The sequence below is a fragment of the Pygoscelis adeliae genome, unplaced genomic scaffold (assembly GCF_000699105.1).
Source record: "Pygoscelis adeliae isolate BGI_AS28 unplaced genomic scaffold, ASM69910v1 Scaffold192, whole genome shotgun sequence".
Lineage (NCBI taxonomy): Eukaryota > Metazoa > Chordata > Aves > Sphenisciformes > Spheniscidae > Pygoscelis > Pygoscelis adeliae.
This window is the reverse complement of record NW_008824284.1, coordinates 285,327-303,020: the sequence shown is the minus strand read 5'-3', so window position 1 is coordinate 303,020 and position 17,694 is coordinate 285,327. Positions and strand designations below refer to the sequence as shown.

General features: G+C 38.0%; 1 protein-coding gene across 2 annotated transcripts in view; it reads right to left on the bottom strand.

The window, feature by feature from the left end:
* Positions 1 to 928: 928 nt before the first annotated feature.
* The window catches only part of TNFAIP8 (tumor necrosis factor, alpha-induced protein 8), a 25,056-nt gene continuing 8,290 nt past the window's right edge, over positions 929 to 17,694 (bottom strand). Inside the window, exons 1-2 of one of the 2 annotated variants that reach the window (XM_009318595.1) lie at positions 5,462 to 5,521; positions 929 to 2,796 (exon numbers count right to left, since the gene is read on the bottom strand). In XM_009318595.1, the coding sequence (XP_009316870.1) occupies positions 2,231 to 2,796; position 5,462 (567 nt within the window). In that variant the 5' untranslated portion in view covers positions 5,463 to 5,521 and the 3' untranslated portion in view covers positions 929 to 2,230. Of the gene's footprint in view, positions 2,797 to 5,461; positions 5,522 to 17,694 lie in introns of those variants that run through there. The other variant, XM_009318594.1, reaches the window with a different exon arrangement.

Genomic DNA, 17,694 nt, shown 5'->3' with positions numbered 1-17,694 from the left:
TGAAAATATACATAGTTTGACTACAATATGGCTCATATACATGTAAGTAGGTGTTCGTTAACAATGTACAAAGACCATTTAAGCAATTTTTGTCCCAGAGAAAATTCAGATTTGAGCAGTCAAAATATTCTGGGTCATAGCTGAAGAAAATCTTCCGTGGTTTACACAGCAGGTGTATATTGTGCCTGGTTCTAAACAAGGTACTGTCCTGTCGTCCTTTCAGTAACTGTAACCATTCATTATAAACTATGCTATTTTGGAGAATCAGAACGTGATTTAGAAATAGGATTTGTAAAGAAAACAGTTTCAATTTCTAGAAGTCAAGTTCCTTTCTAGTCTCAGCTCAGAGAGAAGAATTGAGAAAGAAAACAAATAGCTTTCTCTTTCTAGGTGGGAAAAGAAATAGGTGGAGCAAATACTTCAGAAACTATATTCTTTACAATTTGTGGGATTTTCCTCATGATGTTGCATTCCTATCCATGTCTTCTGATGGACAAAAGTACAATATTTAAATATTAAACAGTATTTACTGTTTAAGTAAAACATGGGAAGGGATCTTAAATTATATTCCTTCAGATGTCAATCTAATAATCTATTTCTTGACAAATTCTGGTGCACTATGCTTACATCAGTTCCTAGTTGTTCCAGCCTAGTAGTACATTAATATTCTGTCTCTGCTGCACACTAGTGGCTTGTATAAAATGAGTTCACATTTTGATCACACATTTCTATGGCACCTTTCTGGCACCTTTCTGGGAATATTCAGAGCCTAGTCACCAAACAAACATAAATAAAAGTGAATTTTCTCTCTTAAAAAATCACAAGTAATGCTGAAGCTATATGTCGGAGGCTGTGATGCTTTCGTTGCCGGCACAGGCCAAGTTTGCTCTTTATAATTTAAAATGCAACATGGGAAAAAAAAGGCATGAAAAGTTCGGAGTGCAAATATTCTTTGGTTTACTCATTAAAACAAAAGGACACAGCAAACAGCAAAAACACTGGCAATTAAATAAACAGCAAATTCTTTATATGCTTTCTAACAAAAAGTCATCAGATGTTTGAAATGTATTAACTTCATGCTTTTAAGTACATTACAGTGTCTAGAAAGTCACATTTTTTTATCCCCCAAGGGCAAGGCAGGGAGAAGGTGAGGGAGAAAAAGAAGGATGAAAGGTAGGAGGGGAGAAAAGAAGAAAAAAAAAAATTCAAGATGCCACTTTTCCATTAGTTAAATAGTATATAACACAATGATAAAAACTAATTTCTGTTTCTAGTTTCATTGTACACAAAGGAAATTGGCTTGGAATTTATTTTCAGATTATTAAGTTTTCTGAATTCACATCATCATACACATCAGCCTAGTGTATAAAATATACTGACTCACACCTTTTCAAAAAGAATTAGGACCTATTAGCAGGATTCTAAATATCTTAAGGAATTGCACAGGTAAGTCACTGTGTTTTACCTTATCATAGGCAGAGTTAAAATTATGTACCGCAAGTGTTTCCTAGGGAATACTTTTCCCCAGTTAGGCTATTCTACTGTAGCTTATTCCTCAAATAATCCCCATATAATCGAAGGAAGCAAGCATCTGTGCGGGTCTATAAGGATCTATACTTGGTAGCCTTGCAGACAGGAAGTTTTCACCACTGAGCTGGAGATGAACAAGCCCATTAAGACTCTAAGGGACAGCATCACTGATATTATTTAAAACTGAATGCTTCATAAGGGCAACACTAGGAAGCTGTGATCTGTGCAGAGAGCATAAAAGACTATAAGTGAATCAAATATATATTTTACAAATAAGTCAAAAGAAATTATAGCGTGTACCATCACCATGATAGCCTGTTACTAATATCACTGGACTCTGATAGTTTAGAAATAATTTTGTAAATGTATGAAAGATTTGGATTGTCTGACAGCATATTATTTTGTTTTGTATATCTGTCTTGCAAGACTCTTACTCTACTTGGACTGTTCTGCTTTATTGTCTTTATCCAGCTGTTTCCGTAGGCAAAGCACAGTAAAAAAAGTTATGTGCAGTCCTTCTTCCAGATGGACTGTGAATAGCAACAGATAGCTCATAATAAGGAATCAATTTAATAAAGATATTTTGGAAATATTTGTCATAATGTAAAAAACCTGTTTTGCATGCTCCCTTATTCCTTCATAAATCAACAGTGTTCCATCTACAAATAATGCATAAGGCAGTCAACTTTAATACAAGTACTTATATGTTCCCCTCATCTAGCATTTTGTTGACACCATCACAAAGTTTCTGCAAATGGAGTTTATAAGGTCCAAAGGGATTGTACAAGGCAGCCAAAAATTCACAATCAGAGAAGTGATCAAACACATTGTTGACACGTCCATGTGACTTTGCGGTTAGGTGACGCTGAATGATTTCATGAAGAAGCTCTCTACAATCGTTTAACAGTTTGGACAAAAAATTCCTGTCAAAGGTATAATCCACCTGATGGAAACTGACCACGGTCTTAGCCAGCTGATGAACTTTCTTCTTGAATTTCTCCATCAACGCTATTTCATCCTGATTAAATTGGTTGTTCCTGTAGAGAATTGCCAATTTGAGGACTATTTTAATGAGGTTTTTGATTATTTTCTCTGCTTCCTTTTTATTTTGTGTATATTCCTTTGTCACTCTGTAGAGCTCATCTAAAACATCACTGCTTGTATCATCGATCAAAGTAGTTGCTATTGATTTGGACACCATTTTTCCAAGGATCTTCTTCTGGGCCTGAATGGCCAGACTTTTGGAGTTGAAGACATCTGTGGCCACTGGGGAAGAAAAAAAAAGTATGCAGTCAATACTTCGTAACAGGCATACCTATGGACAGTAAGTTGAGGAATATTTCCATGCCTATCCATTCATGCTAGTCCTACTAACTGCCACAAAAATAATGCAAACTTATGTATGTAGCTGCAGAAAAACCCATCTTTTCAATCCATAAAACTCTGTTGTCTTTAGGTTTACATTCTTTTAGACTGTTTTACTTTTAAGAAAACACAAAATGAGATGGAACTTGCTCAAAAATGGTTTAAAATATCTCTCTATATATGGGTTGATGGGATTTCAAATTGAGGTAATAAACCTGCCCTATTTGATCAGTTGAGTCATACGTCTGATGTGATTCTCATATTCATAATGAAATCTGAAACCATGACTGTCCCAATGTCACGATAGTTACCACTGCTACTCAATTAGAGATAGTAATTCAGTGAATTGACTATTGTAAAACTTTTTTCTGCTTAGCATTTTACATGATCAGTGAATTCAGACCCCACACATGTATTATATTTTTTTATATATATTTTAATATATATATATAAATATATATATTTAAAAATATAACACAAACAGAAAACTCCTTTGTCAGCAAACAATACTGAGATTCTCTGGGTGCAATCTGAAGATGCTAGTTTTCAGAAGGAAAGCAAGTATAGATTAACACTTCTATGTCCTATACTTAATGCAGAAATAGCCAAAAATGAACAGTCTAGGGATTGCCGTAACACTTGCTAGCATAACCTTATAAAGAAATCCTTCTGTGACCAATAAAATAGATCCTCGAACAGATTTGCACCTCCAAAACTATGCTTGCTTGCACCAATATACCCAATGACTGGTTTGTAATTTCTTCAAACACTTAAATACCCCAAACATTCTTTCAGAGACTTGTTTTGTGAAATGTTACTGCTCATGTTCTATTGCCAGTGACAATTGTTTATAGCACATGCACTTTGCAGCACCTTCTCCACTAAATCACACGTGAATTTGTATTTCCAGGTTGAACAGTCGGGGGGACGGCTGCCTTTACGCTGCAGCTTTCCTGGAGTCTCAGACAGGCTGAAGGAAAACTTCATCTGTTTACATTTACTTCACAGATGGAAGGTTTGCTTTGCAAACACTGGGCCTGGAAACTTTTTTTTTTTCTTTTAACGAAAACATAAACTCTGCAGATGCCAAACCGTAAGTCCCTGAATTTGGAAAAGGTTTCCTCTTAACTGTTTGTATTTGGGCAGCTGGGTGTGTTCAGATGCAGGGTGCCTCTGGGGTTCCAGCAAATAGAAGGAACTTGTCCTTCAGGACACGTGAGACACAAATCTGTATTTTTTCTTCAGTGGTACCTTTCAGAAACTTAGTAACAAGCTCCTTTTTTGTCATCTCGGAAACTTTCAAGCAGGTTTCTTAAGACTTTCAGTGCATAACTGTATTTTCTTTTGAAGTATCAAGTGTTTGAGCACATTTTTTAAAATCTTTGCTACGGGAGGACTCTCAAAAACCAAAGAACTCATTGTTAAATATCTTGGGCAAAGCACTCAAGATCACAAGACAGGCACATTTCTCAACCACAAAGATACAGGAAGACGTTAAAGATGCTAAGCAGTCAATCTGAACTGAAAATATTTTATTCACTTTTTGTGTTTTTAAATACAAAACTGCAACTGTTACTATTCAAATAAAACTAATAAAAGTATTTCAAAGGGTGGTCAAATACTAGAACTCAACAGCCAATGCTTTACAACAATCTATAGATGAATCTACAGCTTTTTTCCTCCAGAACAGGAATATTGATTGTTATTTCATAAATTCTATTTCTTAAAGTCTTCCAGTTTACTAATTTCTCATGATGTCTTCTGACACTCCACAAAGATATATAGATGTTCGTACTAATAGCAGTCGCTGTTTCAAAGTATATTCCATACATTTGCAGAGAAAAACCCCCACAATACCATATATACATATTTTAAAATGTTCTTTCCCAGGATGCTGTAGGTATTCTTATAAAATGCTAACTATATCATACAGAATGCTCCACTGTAACTGAACAGAAATCTGTACAACCTGCCTCCAGTAAGTCACACAAATGCTCAGGTATGGTTCTAACAATTTACACATAACAACCTGCAAAGTATCAATTTCAAGAAACTGAAAACATGGCAGTTTTCTAAAAATTTTACAGTTTTTCAACAAAAAAAACCCTTACATTATGTAATATAACATTTGACAAAGTGGAGCTCGATGTGTAATTACCATCACTAAGCAAGACAGGAACTGCTCACTTACAAAAGGTGTTAAACTCTTAATGGCATTTCTCTAAAAACTGTCCAAGTTTTGGGACTACCCAGCATGGCCTATTTTCTATCTACTTTGCAATGCACCAGAAGTCAGCTTCATTTTCCCTGTGTTATTACATGGGTTCTAATTTAATTGCCAAACATGTAAATTTAATACTTCACTATTTCAGTCAATCCAAAGAGGAACTTGCAAACTGTTTGTATTTTATAATCAGAATTTTTCCTCACTACGGATGGCAGAAAGACCTAAAATGTATTTCACAGTCAACTGCTTAAATAAAACTGAGTTTAAGCAGTAAGATTATAGAGCTCCTTCAGACTGAACATATATACTTCCTTAAAAAACAGTAAAATCATTACTTACTTGTTCATCAAACGGAATTGCAATTGTTAATGTTGATAGCAGAAAAAGAGACAAAATACCCGAGGTTAAGACTGGCCCGAGGCTTATTTACTCCACTAAATCCAGCACACACTTTATCGTGCGCTTTGAAACGCTGTCAGAAGCTATCACAGGGTGAACGTGGGTTTTTCCCCCTCACCATAACAGCAGCTCTTCTCAGCTACCTTTCCCTCCTGCCTGCAGTGCTTCATTTTGCTTTGGCACCTCAGAATGCAAAAATACATCGCAGTGGTTTCACTTCCTTGAAAAGAGAGCTGAAAGGAAATTGCACTGCTGAGCAAGCAGTGCAACACCAACAGCCGTTATTGCTAACTGACAACTGGAACAATTGGCAGAAATGGAGGGAGAAGAAAGGTCCTGTGACTCAAAAGGGCAGGGGACGTGTCAAGAAGAGGTTAAAACATTAACCTGGCATCTGCAAATGCAGATACTCACGTGTGAGGACAGCCGAGCATCCCCTTTCAAACCTCTGACTAAAAGTTCAGACGCAAGCACCTAAAAATAAGCCTGTAAATCCACATTTAGGCAATTACTTAAAGCAGGCTCATTTTCTTAGGGTTGATTGTATGTAGTCACCTTTTAATAGTGATTACAGTAGCTGGCCAGGATGTATAAATCTCTGACCTGTTGTATTGACAGGTCCCATTCTTGCTCTTTAAACTGAAATAGTGCCATTTCTCTGGAGGCCTGCAGTAGAATTTGGGCAGGTAATCCCACTAATTTTAAGCATCTCACAGATAGCTTTTCCTCATGACTGCTTTTTATAGTTCCTATTTCTCTCCTGTGCAGTTTTACACTTCACTTTTTAAAAGCGTGTCATCAAAAAACACCCCTTTGAAATCAATGGGATGTCATTTTCTGTACAATCCTCACAAATAACCATGATTATGTTCAGTAGAGCCGCCCCTCCGCAGAGGAGAGCAGTCCAAGGGGAAAGGCTCTCAGAGGAAATCCTGCCTCCATTACTTCGAAATTCACAGCATCTTAGGGATAACGGGGACATCTGCAAAGCCTTCTAATTTATGATTTAGAGGAGGAAACAAGTTGCTAGAGACTGCCTCCTGTGAAAGTTGGGAGCTTATTGATTATGAAACTTCTTTATTTTCACAACCAACAGTATGTGTGTTTAACATTAGTATTTTGGGACTTTAGCACTTGTGTGCTGAAGTCAGTAAATATCGGACATGTAGCATTCTGGATGTGTTTTCCCCAAAATATTTTACCTTACACATGTTTTCCTTAAAACTGTGGTGGAAGTATAAACTTCCAGTGAAAATTTAGAATTGTGGGTTAATTAGCTCTTGGGAGACTGGTATAAAAGTACAAGAAGGCTACTACTCATGGCTGCGATGCTGACTTTTCCCTGACATGGAAGCTAGTACACCCCCCCTCTGTACTGTGGCAAATGCCTATTACCAAATACCCTATTTCTCAACTCTATTTAAACTAAAAAAAAAAAAAAAAAAAAAAAAAAAAAAGGTATGTGGAAAAAAAAAAAAGTTGAATCAGATGATTTCACTGCCTTAAATCAAGGCAGAATGTTTTTTCCGCAAGGTAACAGTTGATGGTAGATTCAACGTAACTTGCAGTTGGGTGTATTCAATCTTGTGTACATTGACAATGAATACTTGAGTCACTGAGTATTTTTAAGCTTGTTGTAATAAAGAAGGACCAGGAAAAAAGCATCCAGTAAAAACTTCCAGGGAACCATGTTAAATTCTATGGTCAAGTCAAGAGTTGAGCTTTCTGACATGAGTTGCATTTCTAGCGTACGTACTAGGTATGTTGATACAACAGTCCCGGAGGAAAAGAAAACGTGACTGTGAAGCCATTAATAACAACGCTGCTGCGTGAGAACAAGTTCTCATTTTAGTGATTGGCATACCATGTACTGCAACAGTACCTGGTGAACGCAAGGTCCAAAAATGACAGGGGTTTTTGGGCAAGGCGCAAAGAACACTTACATGGGATTAGGAGGAAAGAGACAGCACCAACTGAGTGCTTCAGGCAGCATTTAAAAGACTGTATCACATAGCTTTGAGGAACGTGGCAACTGATTTCCTGCCAGGCATCCTGTGTGGACGACGAGTGTGTTTGCCTCTCTACAGCGGGTGAGAGCTACAGCTAAAAGCCCGCGCACGCTGTACGAATTGCATGTTCAGTCATGGGATGACTCCCAGAGTGAGAGAGCATCATTTCCCTGGAGGCAGGCAACTTGAAATCAAGCGGGATTGACAGCGCTACGCTCTCTGAGTGTATGTGACCATGAGTCATGCACCTCCAAAATCACGAGATCACCTAGATATCAAGGGAAAAAAAAATTATTTTTTCTTGAGCCTTCTGCTTTCTGGGTCTTTACAGGGCTATCCTTGATTTCAGGAATGATACAGGCCAGAAACGTTAAAAAAACAAATACACGAAAGCGTATAAATATATGACTTCATGTACAAACACATGACTTCAGTAAGGTAAAGCTCCAACAGTGATAAACTGCAAGAGCTAGCATCAGTGAACGAACAAATGCTGAGGTACAGAACAGGCAGAAAGAGAGTCATAAACCTGTTACCAGGGCTGTAACAATTTTCACAATGTATTACGTGATGATAAGATTAAAAAATTAGTGGTAGGACACAGACTATGAATTCTTTAGATATGAATACAGTAAGCTGATTTTTCTAGCTGCCACCATGATTTATAGCTTCTTCTTAATAACCATCTGAGTGAGTCACAGTTTCAAAGAACGTTTTTTGGTGTTGTTTTTTCTCTTTTTTTTAAAGAAAAGAGTGTTTTGATTCTTATCTAAGTGCTTCAAAGTTTCCTGGGTGAAAGGTGTGTTAAATTTAAACTTTTTAAAAGCACAGATAAAGTTCTTGCAATGTAGAAATCATTCCAAAAACGCGGCAGTCTCCAGAGGGCCACTTCAGCATACTGGCTGGTCTCTGCATCTGCAAGCGTTGGTTCACTTGTTGGCTTTTCAAAAGCTGATGAAAACTGAAGCTTGTACCAGACATGCAAGACCAGACAGCGCTCTCGCAGCTTTCACTCTTCAACCTCAGACACTGGGACTGCAACTTCTAAGCTGGCTGATAGCAGGGGTGAGAAGAGACCAGGGCCGCCACAGAGTTTATTGAGAAAAGGACTGCAACGAGGCAGATAGCTTGGGCAAGCAACATCAGGCAGTGGAAAACCCAGAGAGCAAACGGCTAAGTGGAGAAGGAGAAAAAAACCCCAAAACACAGGCCCTAAACAGTACTTATTTCTTCCACATACGTCTCTACTTTTTTGATTCAAGTACACAAGGTCCTTATTTGAAGAGCAAATATTTTATTTGGCACCTTGTTTTTAAAAAGGGAGATTTATATATGAATATAATTTTTAACTAGAAAACAGTTTAAACTAAAATTTTCAATGCATACAAAGCATTCGTTCATAAAGGTAAGTAACCTTTGCCTACAGTTCTCTTAATAGGTACAGTAAATTGTACTAAATTCTCACTCACCATAATCTCTACCAACTGAGCATACTATGAGAATGTTAACTAGTCAAGCAATGTGTACTAATTTTAACATTCACACTGGAAGACCTTCAAAAGAAAAAGTACCCAATCTGAAGCCAAGCCTAATGCATGGCAAATATTGCATGAGCAGGCTTACTGGATTTGGAAGTCAGCTCTGAGGCTGCAAGTCACTCTGAAGTAATAGTTTATCAAGCAATTTTGGAAAAAAATCTGGCTAATCAAGCATTTTTTGAAATACACATATGTCTAATCTGCATATTCATACTGAAAGTGAGCATATTCCCCAGCATATATCAGGGAAAGATAAAAGAACAGCTAGCAAACACCGTTGGGAACACCTTTTTTTACTCAAGTGCTGAAGAAGTCATTGTCAATAGGTTTGCAAAACACATATGATACTGTTATATGTGTCCTGATTTTGCTATTTAATTCTAGCCTTAGTGTATTAAAATGTCCAAAATTTGACCAACAGCAAAAGATGACCCACTTTCTAGCTGCAAAACCAAAAACAAACCATGAAAAAACAGAAAACAAAATACATTTTTGATCAAGAGGTGAGAAGAATTGCCAAAAAAAGTACCTGGAGGTTAAGGCTGGATAGTATGGCAAAGAAAGATGCTATTTCCAACAGGAATGTAAGTGCAGAGTTTTGCAGTCCCATGAGAGCAGCCTGTGCCAACAAGTTATTCTGGTTTTACATGCCTGTGCTTCCCACAGCCACCCTGTGCATCACATGATACATACACTGTAGCTGATTTAGAAATTTCAAAAGCCGTTTTAAAAACCCTTTTTCCTAGACCCTCTGCATGTATTTTAATTAACATTGCAGCTTTAATAAGAAAAAAAAATCAGACTAACTTCTGTTGACTGCTCTTAAAGAAGCGTATTTTAAAATATGTTGGATATTAAACAGAGAAAACTACAGTCACACAGAGTAGGGTCATGAACTTAATTTGGTATTTCACTCCTTTGCCACCATTTGTTATCCTTGCTGGAATGTAACAACAGGTGCTGTGGTATTAAATATGCAGCCTGTATATTTCAGCTGTTGGTCATTTCAGGGCTACATCAAGTTCCTCTGTATCTACCAGGTGTCCATGAACACTCAACAGTAATACTGCACAAATATTTTCACAGGAAATAAAAGTGTATACTAGATCATTCCTTCCGATTAAGCAAATGCAACACAGGTATTGTATTATTTGTCCAGCCTTAGAAACACGTACCAAACTGCAGCAAGCCAAGCTCCCTAAGCCAAGTGGCACTTCCAGTAAATTAATCTGGCCATTACAATTGAATGTTTTACCAAAAGTCAAAAGTTCAAAAAGAGGTCTCTAATTGCCATTACAACCATCCTGGCAAAAGGAATGTCTTCTCACAAAAAAAACTTAGCTGTAGGCACTGGACCTAGAGCATAACAGAAGAGCTTCTGGCTTGAATGCAGAATGAAAAGCACTGAGACCAGCAGCCCTGGGGAACTCTGATTGCATTGGAGAGACTTAAATTTGACATGGGGGCAAGGGGGGAAGTTAAGAGGAGGTTTAAGATACATGTGGCAAAAATACAATGAACTGGAAGGTCGAGACAAGATGGAAATCTGGCATGAAAGGAACAGGGAACTCAATTACAAGGACAAGGTAGCAACCCGGCTGTCAAAATGCAAAGGGCATGTATTTTGAATAGCATGTAAAGAAAGCCACAGCAGAGGCTTCAGAGAGTTCAAATGACAGAAAGGTTTGAGTGATCTTACAATGGCTTTGAAAGTATTAATAATGCTTTTCCTGTATTTCTAGTTCTGGTTCTCTGTTCTTCTCAACGTCGATCCGTACACCATCCTGTCTGTTTCTTGCAGACAGGATGGGAGTCCCTCAGTATCTCACTTTCAGTGTAATGTTGAGAAGGCTGGTTGCTAGCTTGCACTTTGTTTATATAAAATTAACTCTTGTGTCTTCCACCGTTTGCCCTGAGAAACTAAATGACACCTGCCCCACACACACATAATTTCATTTCTGTCTTTTCCTTTCTAAAGAAACTTCTGAGGCAATGAAGATTGCCACAGCTACAGGCCAGATACAGAAAGAAACAGTAGTGATTCCCAGGGCACTCAATTCTCAGGTATCTGGTTAGTATACCCTTTTTTCAATATCAACATTGAAATGCAGATCATAAAACACAAGAAAACATGCCATCTAAGAATTTTACTTATCACATACTGGCTGTTCTTTAGGCCTGGGACACTAGTGACACCCTTCATCTCTTTCACAGTTTTTAATTTTTCACTAGCTGTTTTCCTGTTTTATAGCACAAAGGATAAGTTTTCTGGCATTAAATGCATGGCTGTACATGGAATACATGTTTTGTCTACTCTTCTGCACCAATCATTCACTGTACCTTTGATTATGGAGGGCTACACTTGGTGGCCATAGTGGTCTTTTCCACTGCCACTGCTAACATGTGTTTCCCTTACTTTCCTCTTCCACAAGGAGCAAAATAAACCAACCCCTCAGTTTTAATTTTTTCTCCCAATATTTAGTAGCCACAGCCTGTTCCCTCTGTATCCATACTACAACTACCAAGACTTTTGTTCAAACTTCCACCCATGAAATCAATGCCTGAGAGTATTTTCTCTCCTTCATTCTCTTACTCCTTTACTGTCAGTTCAGAACAGGCTCCCCAAGACCCAAATGCACAGTCCATCTTTTGGAGGCTTTGCTTTGACTCCTGTGTGTTTCCACTTGGTTTGCTTTATTCCGGGCATCTCCAATTCAAAACCAATGCTCAAAACAGCTGAAAAAGTATGCAAAGTATTTCTGTATTTAACACTTACTGGGAAAAAAACCCCACCTTTAAAATCTTTGACTTAACAGAACCTAAACTCTCAAGCATAAACTAAGACTGTCAAAACACGGTCTACCTCCCCACGTATCTTAAGAGTTTGGTTTTGTTTTCATTAATGTAATTGAATCCTAGTAGAATATAAAGCATAAGAGAAAAATTAGGTCTTTAGTACTGTTAGCAGTATTATTGATCTTCTGTAAAATTAAATCTTCTGATTAAACATCATATGTGTGATGTTTTCTTTTATGTCAGGAAGCAGTATTATTTGGATACAGAACTTTGATACCTAGCAAAGCACTAGCAATCCTATTTATTTTTAAATGTTGCAAATATATTTGCTGACTAAAACCAGACAGTCTCCAGAGGTCCCTTTCAGCCTCAACTGTTCTGTGATTCTGTAAAACCTGCATCTATTTTGTAGTTCCACTCCTCAGGGCAAGGCGTAGTGGATTGAGTGCACTGTTTTTTACAGCTGTGGACTACCGTAGAATTTAAATGTCTGGCTTCTTTACTTTGCACTGGCATGAAATAGTACTTTTAAGTAGGCAATGTACAGCACTGATCAGCTATGAAGGGATATCCACTGCCAGGAAAGACTGTTGTAGCTTGAGATTTTCAGGATTATTACCCAAAAAGTAAGGAGTGAGTGTAAATTTGAACCCGGAGAAGGAAAGGCCTCAAGTGGTGATAATAAACACCATCAATCTAAATTTCAAATTAGTTAGATTACGTTTTTGCACTGAAATAAAAATGTCAGCAGTTTCCCTTTGCCTTACCCTGATACTGCTATCCCCTTCTCCCATATTGCATGGCATGACATAATGAGCCACAACACACTGAGCAACATCTAAATCCACCATAATTTATGTCTTTCAACTGATTATAATACCAACTGTTTGTTCAAAGAAAGGTTAGTTTAAACATACAACCAGGACAGTGATGTCTTGCATCACCGATTTCTAAATCTCTAATCCCCAGCATTGAGGACAAGGCTGTGAGCTTGGTGAAGACATCTTATCACAGATGCAGACACCAGAGCTGAACTTTATTCTTACCCCTTTCTGAAGCATCCACTATTTCTGTTCACAGCTGCTCAAATTCATGATTCATTGTTTCAAGTTCTTTGTTAGTTTCTGCAGTAAAGTCTAAGTCCCTATTTCTCAGTGAACATGTTAATATAAATGTTTTTAAGTTAACAAAAACATTCACTCATTTTCTCTTTCGCAAGTAGGAAAAAGTAGCCCTTGGAATCAGTAGCTGAAATATTCACCAGTGTCATTTACTTGCTTTTGCTAATATTAAACCAAATTTTTCTTCTTTACGTAAATAAAACTGTCTTTGCAGAATAGCTTGATAAAGTGGACATAGTAAAAGCAAAAACAGATCTCATGAAAGCTTTAAGTTTTAAAACAATGGAATTTCTGTATTTTTCAAAGTCAGTTTCCTACACACCTCAGTGAAGTTAATTAAGTGGAAGCTTGTCTGTGCATGCACTGATTCAGTGCTTTATTAATTCCTGTACAAAGTGAAATGTAAACATTTTGGGATCAAGATTTGAGGGTATCGCATTCTTAGAGGTCCACTGAAATCACAGGTCAGCTACCAATGCCTTAGAGAAACCTGCAAGTACTGACCTTCATAGATACATAAAATACGTCTGAGAATATGTCCCTGGATTTCAAATTACAAACTTTTCAAGGATAAACGCCCTCAAATAAATGAAATGCTAACTCCCACTTTACTGCAATTTATTCTTATTACTGTAAACTGCCAGCAGGAACAGGACTCTCTGCAGACACCCCAACATTTGTATATCATATGTCAAACAGAAATGTAGGTTTTCCCTATTGCTATGCAAAACAGGCTCTTTGCTTTTTCATTACTGATCTGTATAGTTACAAATATTGATACTGAATTCAACAAAAGGTAGGGAAAAACAAATTAGTTTATACAGCATGTATTCAATCCTCTACATTGCTTCTGCTGAAACAGATCTGTGGTGAAGATATTGGATCCCAAGTTCCCCAGACTGAACCTGCCACGCCGTGCAGAGGCGCGGGCTCTCTACTTCTCATTGCTAGCCAGGCAAGCACTAGAAATGAACCACAAAACAGAATTGTGACAGGGATGTGACGAAACTGAATCAAACCACACCCCGACCCAGGCAGGGAATCTTATGAAGAAAACCAAAATTTATGAGAAAACACCCCAAAGGATGAACGTAGAATGAAACTCTCAAAAGACAGGTTTCCCAGTTTCTCTCCTCCTCGCTCAACGCAAGACTGTGCCCAGCTGACAGCAGATTTAAGGCTTGTGCTTTTGCTGACGTTATGGTTAAAAGAACCCAGCTGCTGGCAGTTGCATTTGCATTGCTAATTCCACAGTGTATCCTGTTCAGTAGTCATGATGGAGATGTGTTCACAAAAGAAAAAGTGTGCACCTACCATTAAAAAACACAAGTAACTCAGCAAACCTACTGGTGCAGACAGAGAGAACACGAAAATCTGTAACTTCCGGATTTCCCACAGTACAAAAAAAAAAGTTAATATCAACCTGTATAAGGCTAACGTTCAGATTGGTGCTATTTATTAATGCAGAAACAGTCAGTTTAAACACTCAAATTTCTTAAAAAGCCATACACAGGAACTGTTACTACTAACAGTACTACTACTGGATACTACTGGATCTATGAAATATCTACCCAATAAGCAAACATGAAAAATTAATCCTTAAACACAAAAAAAAGTAATTTGGGGTTTAAAGTTATGAAATAGAAGAAACTATTTTTAGCCCACTACTTCTATTGAGTGTGATGTACTGAAAAAGAAAAACACAAGTTGTTGCATAAAGTAGCATAAAACCCAGCAGCTCTTCCACACCTCTTTATGAAATGCTTACCACATTATGTAATCTAATTGTAACAAAAAAATCAGTACAGAAGGTTGAAATAACACCTGCAATATAGTTTTAATTTGCTTTATTTATTACCCAAATGTGTTTACAGAGATTCTAAACGTCTGAGGAGAGAGGGGGGAGGGGAAGCAATTTGCTTCTCAAAAAGCTATTAAGAACCCTTATGAAACTGTCACATTTAACAGAAGATTTGACCAAATGATAAATCATTACTGATGAAAGGAATGATGTGTGCTTTTGCATAAAAGTTAGAAATTACGATTAGTACTTGAATGTTACATTTTCCTTATGTTATCCCTGGCACATGCATTACAAAATACTCATTATTCTTAGAAGCCATTCTTTTAGCCTGTTGCTATACTTGGAAATAATACTGATAAAGAATACAGCCTTTCCAAATGTAGGTGCAAGCCCTTTCCCTTACCCAGATACTTCTTTTGATTCTGCAGAGGTTCACTGACTTCTGCTCCCTGATCTCTAACCTCTGCCTCCTTTATGACAGCGCATAGTTTGCAAATTCCTCAAAGAAAATAACCTGAGGGTCTAAGAAGTACTATAATATAGCAAATGCTGTCATCAACAGATAAATGGAAGGCAGAAGGGGAAACTAAGCCTCCAGTACAACAATCAATTCTGTAAGATGGAAAAGACTGGTAGAATTTGAAAACAAAGTACTATGTTCCCATATGTGGAGTACTGTGTCCAGTTCTGGGCTCCCCAATATCTCTCCAAAAAACAAGCTGACAAACTGAAGCAAGTCTAGCAGACAGCCACTGAGATGGTTAGTGAGCTGGAGCACACAATACAGAGGACAGGCTGAGTGCGCTAGGTTTGTTCACCCTGAAGACTAATAATGGACCTAACCGATACATCTAACTTGTTACTGAATAGTTACAGAGAAGACAGAGCCAGGCTCTTTTTGAGGCTACACAGCAAAAGAGCAAGGGGCAACAGACACAAGCAGCAGCAAGGGGAATTCTCATTAGGAATGACCACCTTCATAGCAAGGGTGGTCAAATATTGTAATATGTTGCTAGAGAAGTTGCGGGACCACCACTGTTGAGGACACTATCAACTTGACTGGAAAAAGCCTAAGCAACCTCATCTAACTGAATTTGGATCTGACTTTAAAGCTGTCTCTGCCTCGAGTGGAAGGTTGTGCCCAATGACCTCCAGAAGTTCCCTGCAGCCTCAGTTAATCTATGATTCTCTCTATCAACCAGATACCTCAAGGGACTGTATCTTATTTGAAATTAAACATGTGAGTCTTGCAGTTTGCTATGGATTAAAAGATTTGATTGCATAAGTGTAATTATATTAATGGCATTTTCTTAAAGCAATCTAGCATTCAACCCAACAATCGCAACTAAATGATTAACCTGTTAAGAGCTTCAGTGATTCTCTGAAGTAACCTACCAGCTACAGCTAATGCTTATCCCCCGGCCTCTGCTCAAATTACCACCTAGCCTCCTCATCAGCTCCAACTGCACATGGGAGAGATTGCTAAATACGTGGGGTATGAAGTGTTCTGCAGAAGACAACTGGACTTCCATATGGACTTCCAAATGTGGTATACAACAAAAAACACCAGTTCAACCCATTCAATTCTGAGCCTGTAGAAGAAGCAACAAGAGTAGCCACATAATCCATTCAGAGATAGGTTTTCTTAAAGGTTACCCTGATTTGGCCAGGAAAATAAAATTTGGCCAGAGCTGCTTCCAGAATCTTACAGTTCAACAGCCTTAAGTCAATGCTTTTACCAAGAGATTCAAGTGCCCACATCTAGATGGAGCTGCAGCAGCTGTACTACAAACGACTGCAGTTGTATTCCTTTCCTCAAAGCCCTTTCTCAGTTTCCTATATCTTGCTTCATTAAACATACAATCCTCCAAACTCCATTTAAAAAATTTTGGTCTTCTGACTTGCCTGTGTACCCTGGTCTTATTTCCTCCAAATCTCCCATTGCTCCTTCTTCATTAAGGTGTTAGCTTCTTGCTTTTCCTTCCACCCCCCTATTTGCACCTCTCGCAATGCTTTCCCCATGCATATGTGATATAGTCTTACAGTGTCCAGTTAGTAATAATTCTTTCTAATTTCTCATAAGCTTACTTCCTTTTTTCATTCTTTCTTGTAATAAATGATCTATTTTGCCTTTTGCTTGTCCTTTTAATCTTGAATTCTAATAATCTATAGAAGGGATTACATGAAATGCCAAACTGTTAAGCATTGCTCTGATTTATAGAGCTGTGTACATGATATGTATGACCCAAATAATCTTTTAATTCTCTTCATCGGCAGTAGGCAAGTTACCTGTGGAATAAAAAAATCGTCCGGTTGACTAATCTAGATCTCTGACACACCCACTGGGGACAGATGATTCTTCCTGCTCCTGAACTGAACTTTTCAGATTACTCTCAACAAAAAGCCCTGTTTCACTGGCCTTAATGTTTTATGGAGATTGTTGATTTGACAAGGGAGGGCAGGCGAAGAGCAGGTGAAACAAAGGAAGCCCACATTTTGTAGGCTTCAGGGTGAGAGCAGGTGGGTCTAATATGTGGGGGCAGGTAATAATTGTCTGTGCTGCTTCCCTGTGGCTTCGTATGGAAAAATGAGCTTCACAAAAGAGAAGGGGACAATCTCAAACTTAGGCAGCTGTCAAAAGTGGACACTGAAACATCCCATTTCTGTTTAATCTTATGGTTTTTCATGCAGTTTATTCTAATTATAGAACCACAGAATCATTTAGGTTGGAAAACACCTTTAAGATAATATCGAGTCCAACCATAAACCTAACACTGCCAAGTCCCACTAAACCATGTCCCTAAGCGCCACATCAACACGTCTTTTAAATACCTCCAGGGATGGTGACTCAACCACTTCCCTGGGCAGCCTGTTCCAATGCATGTGTCCTTGTTTCAGCTGGGAT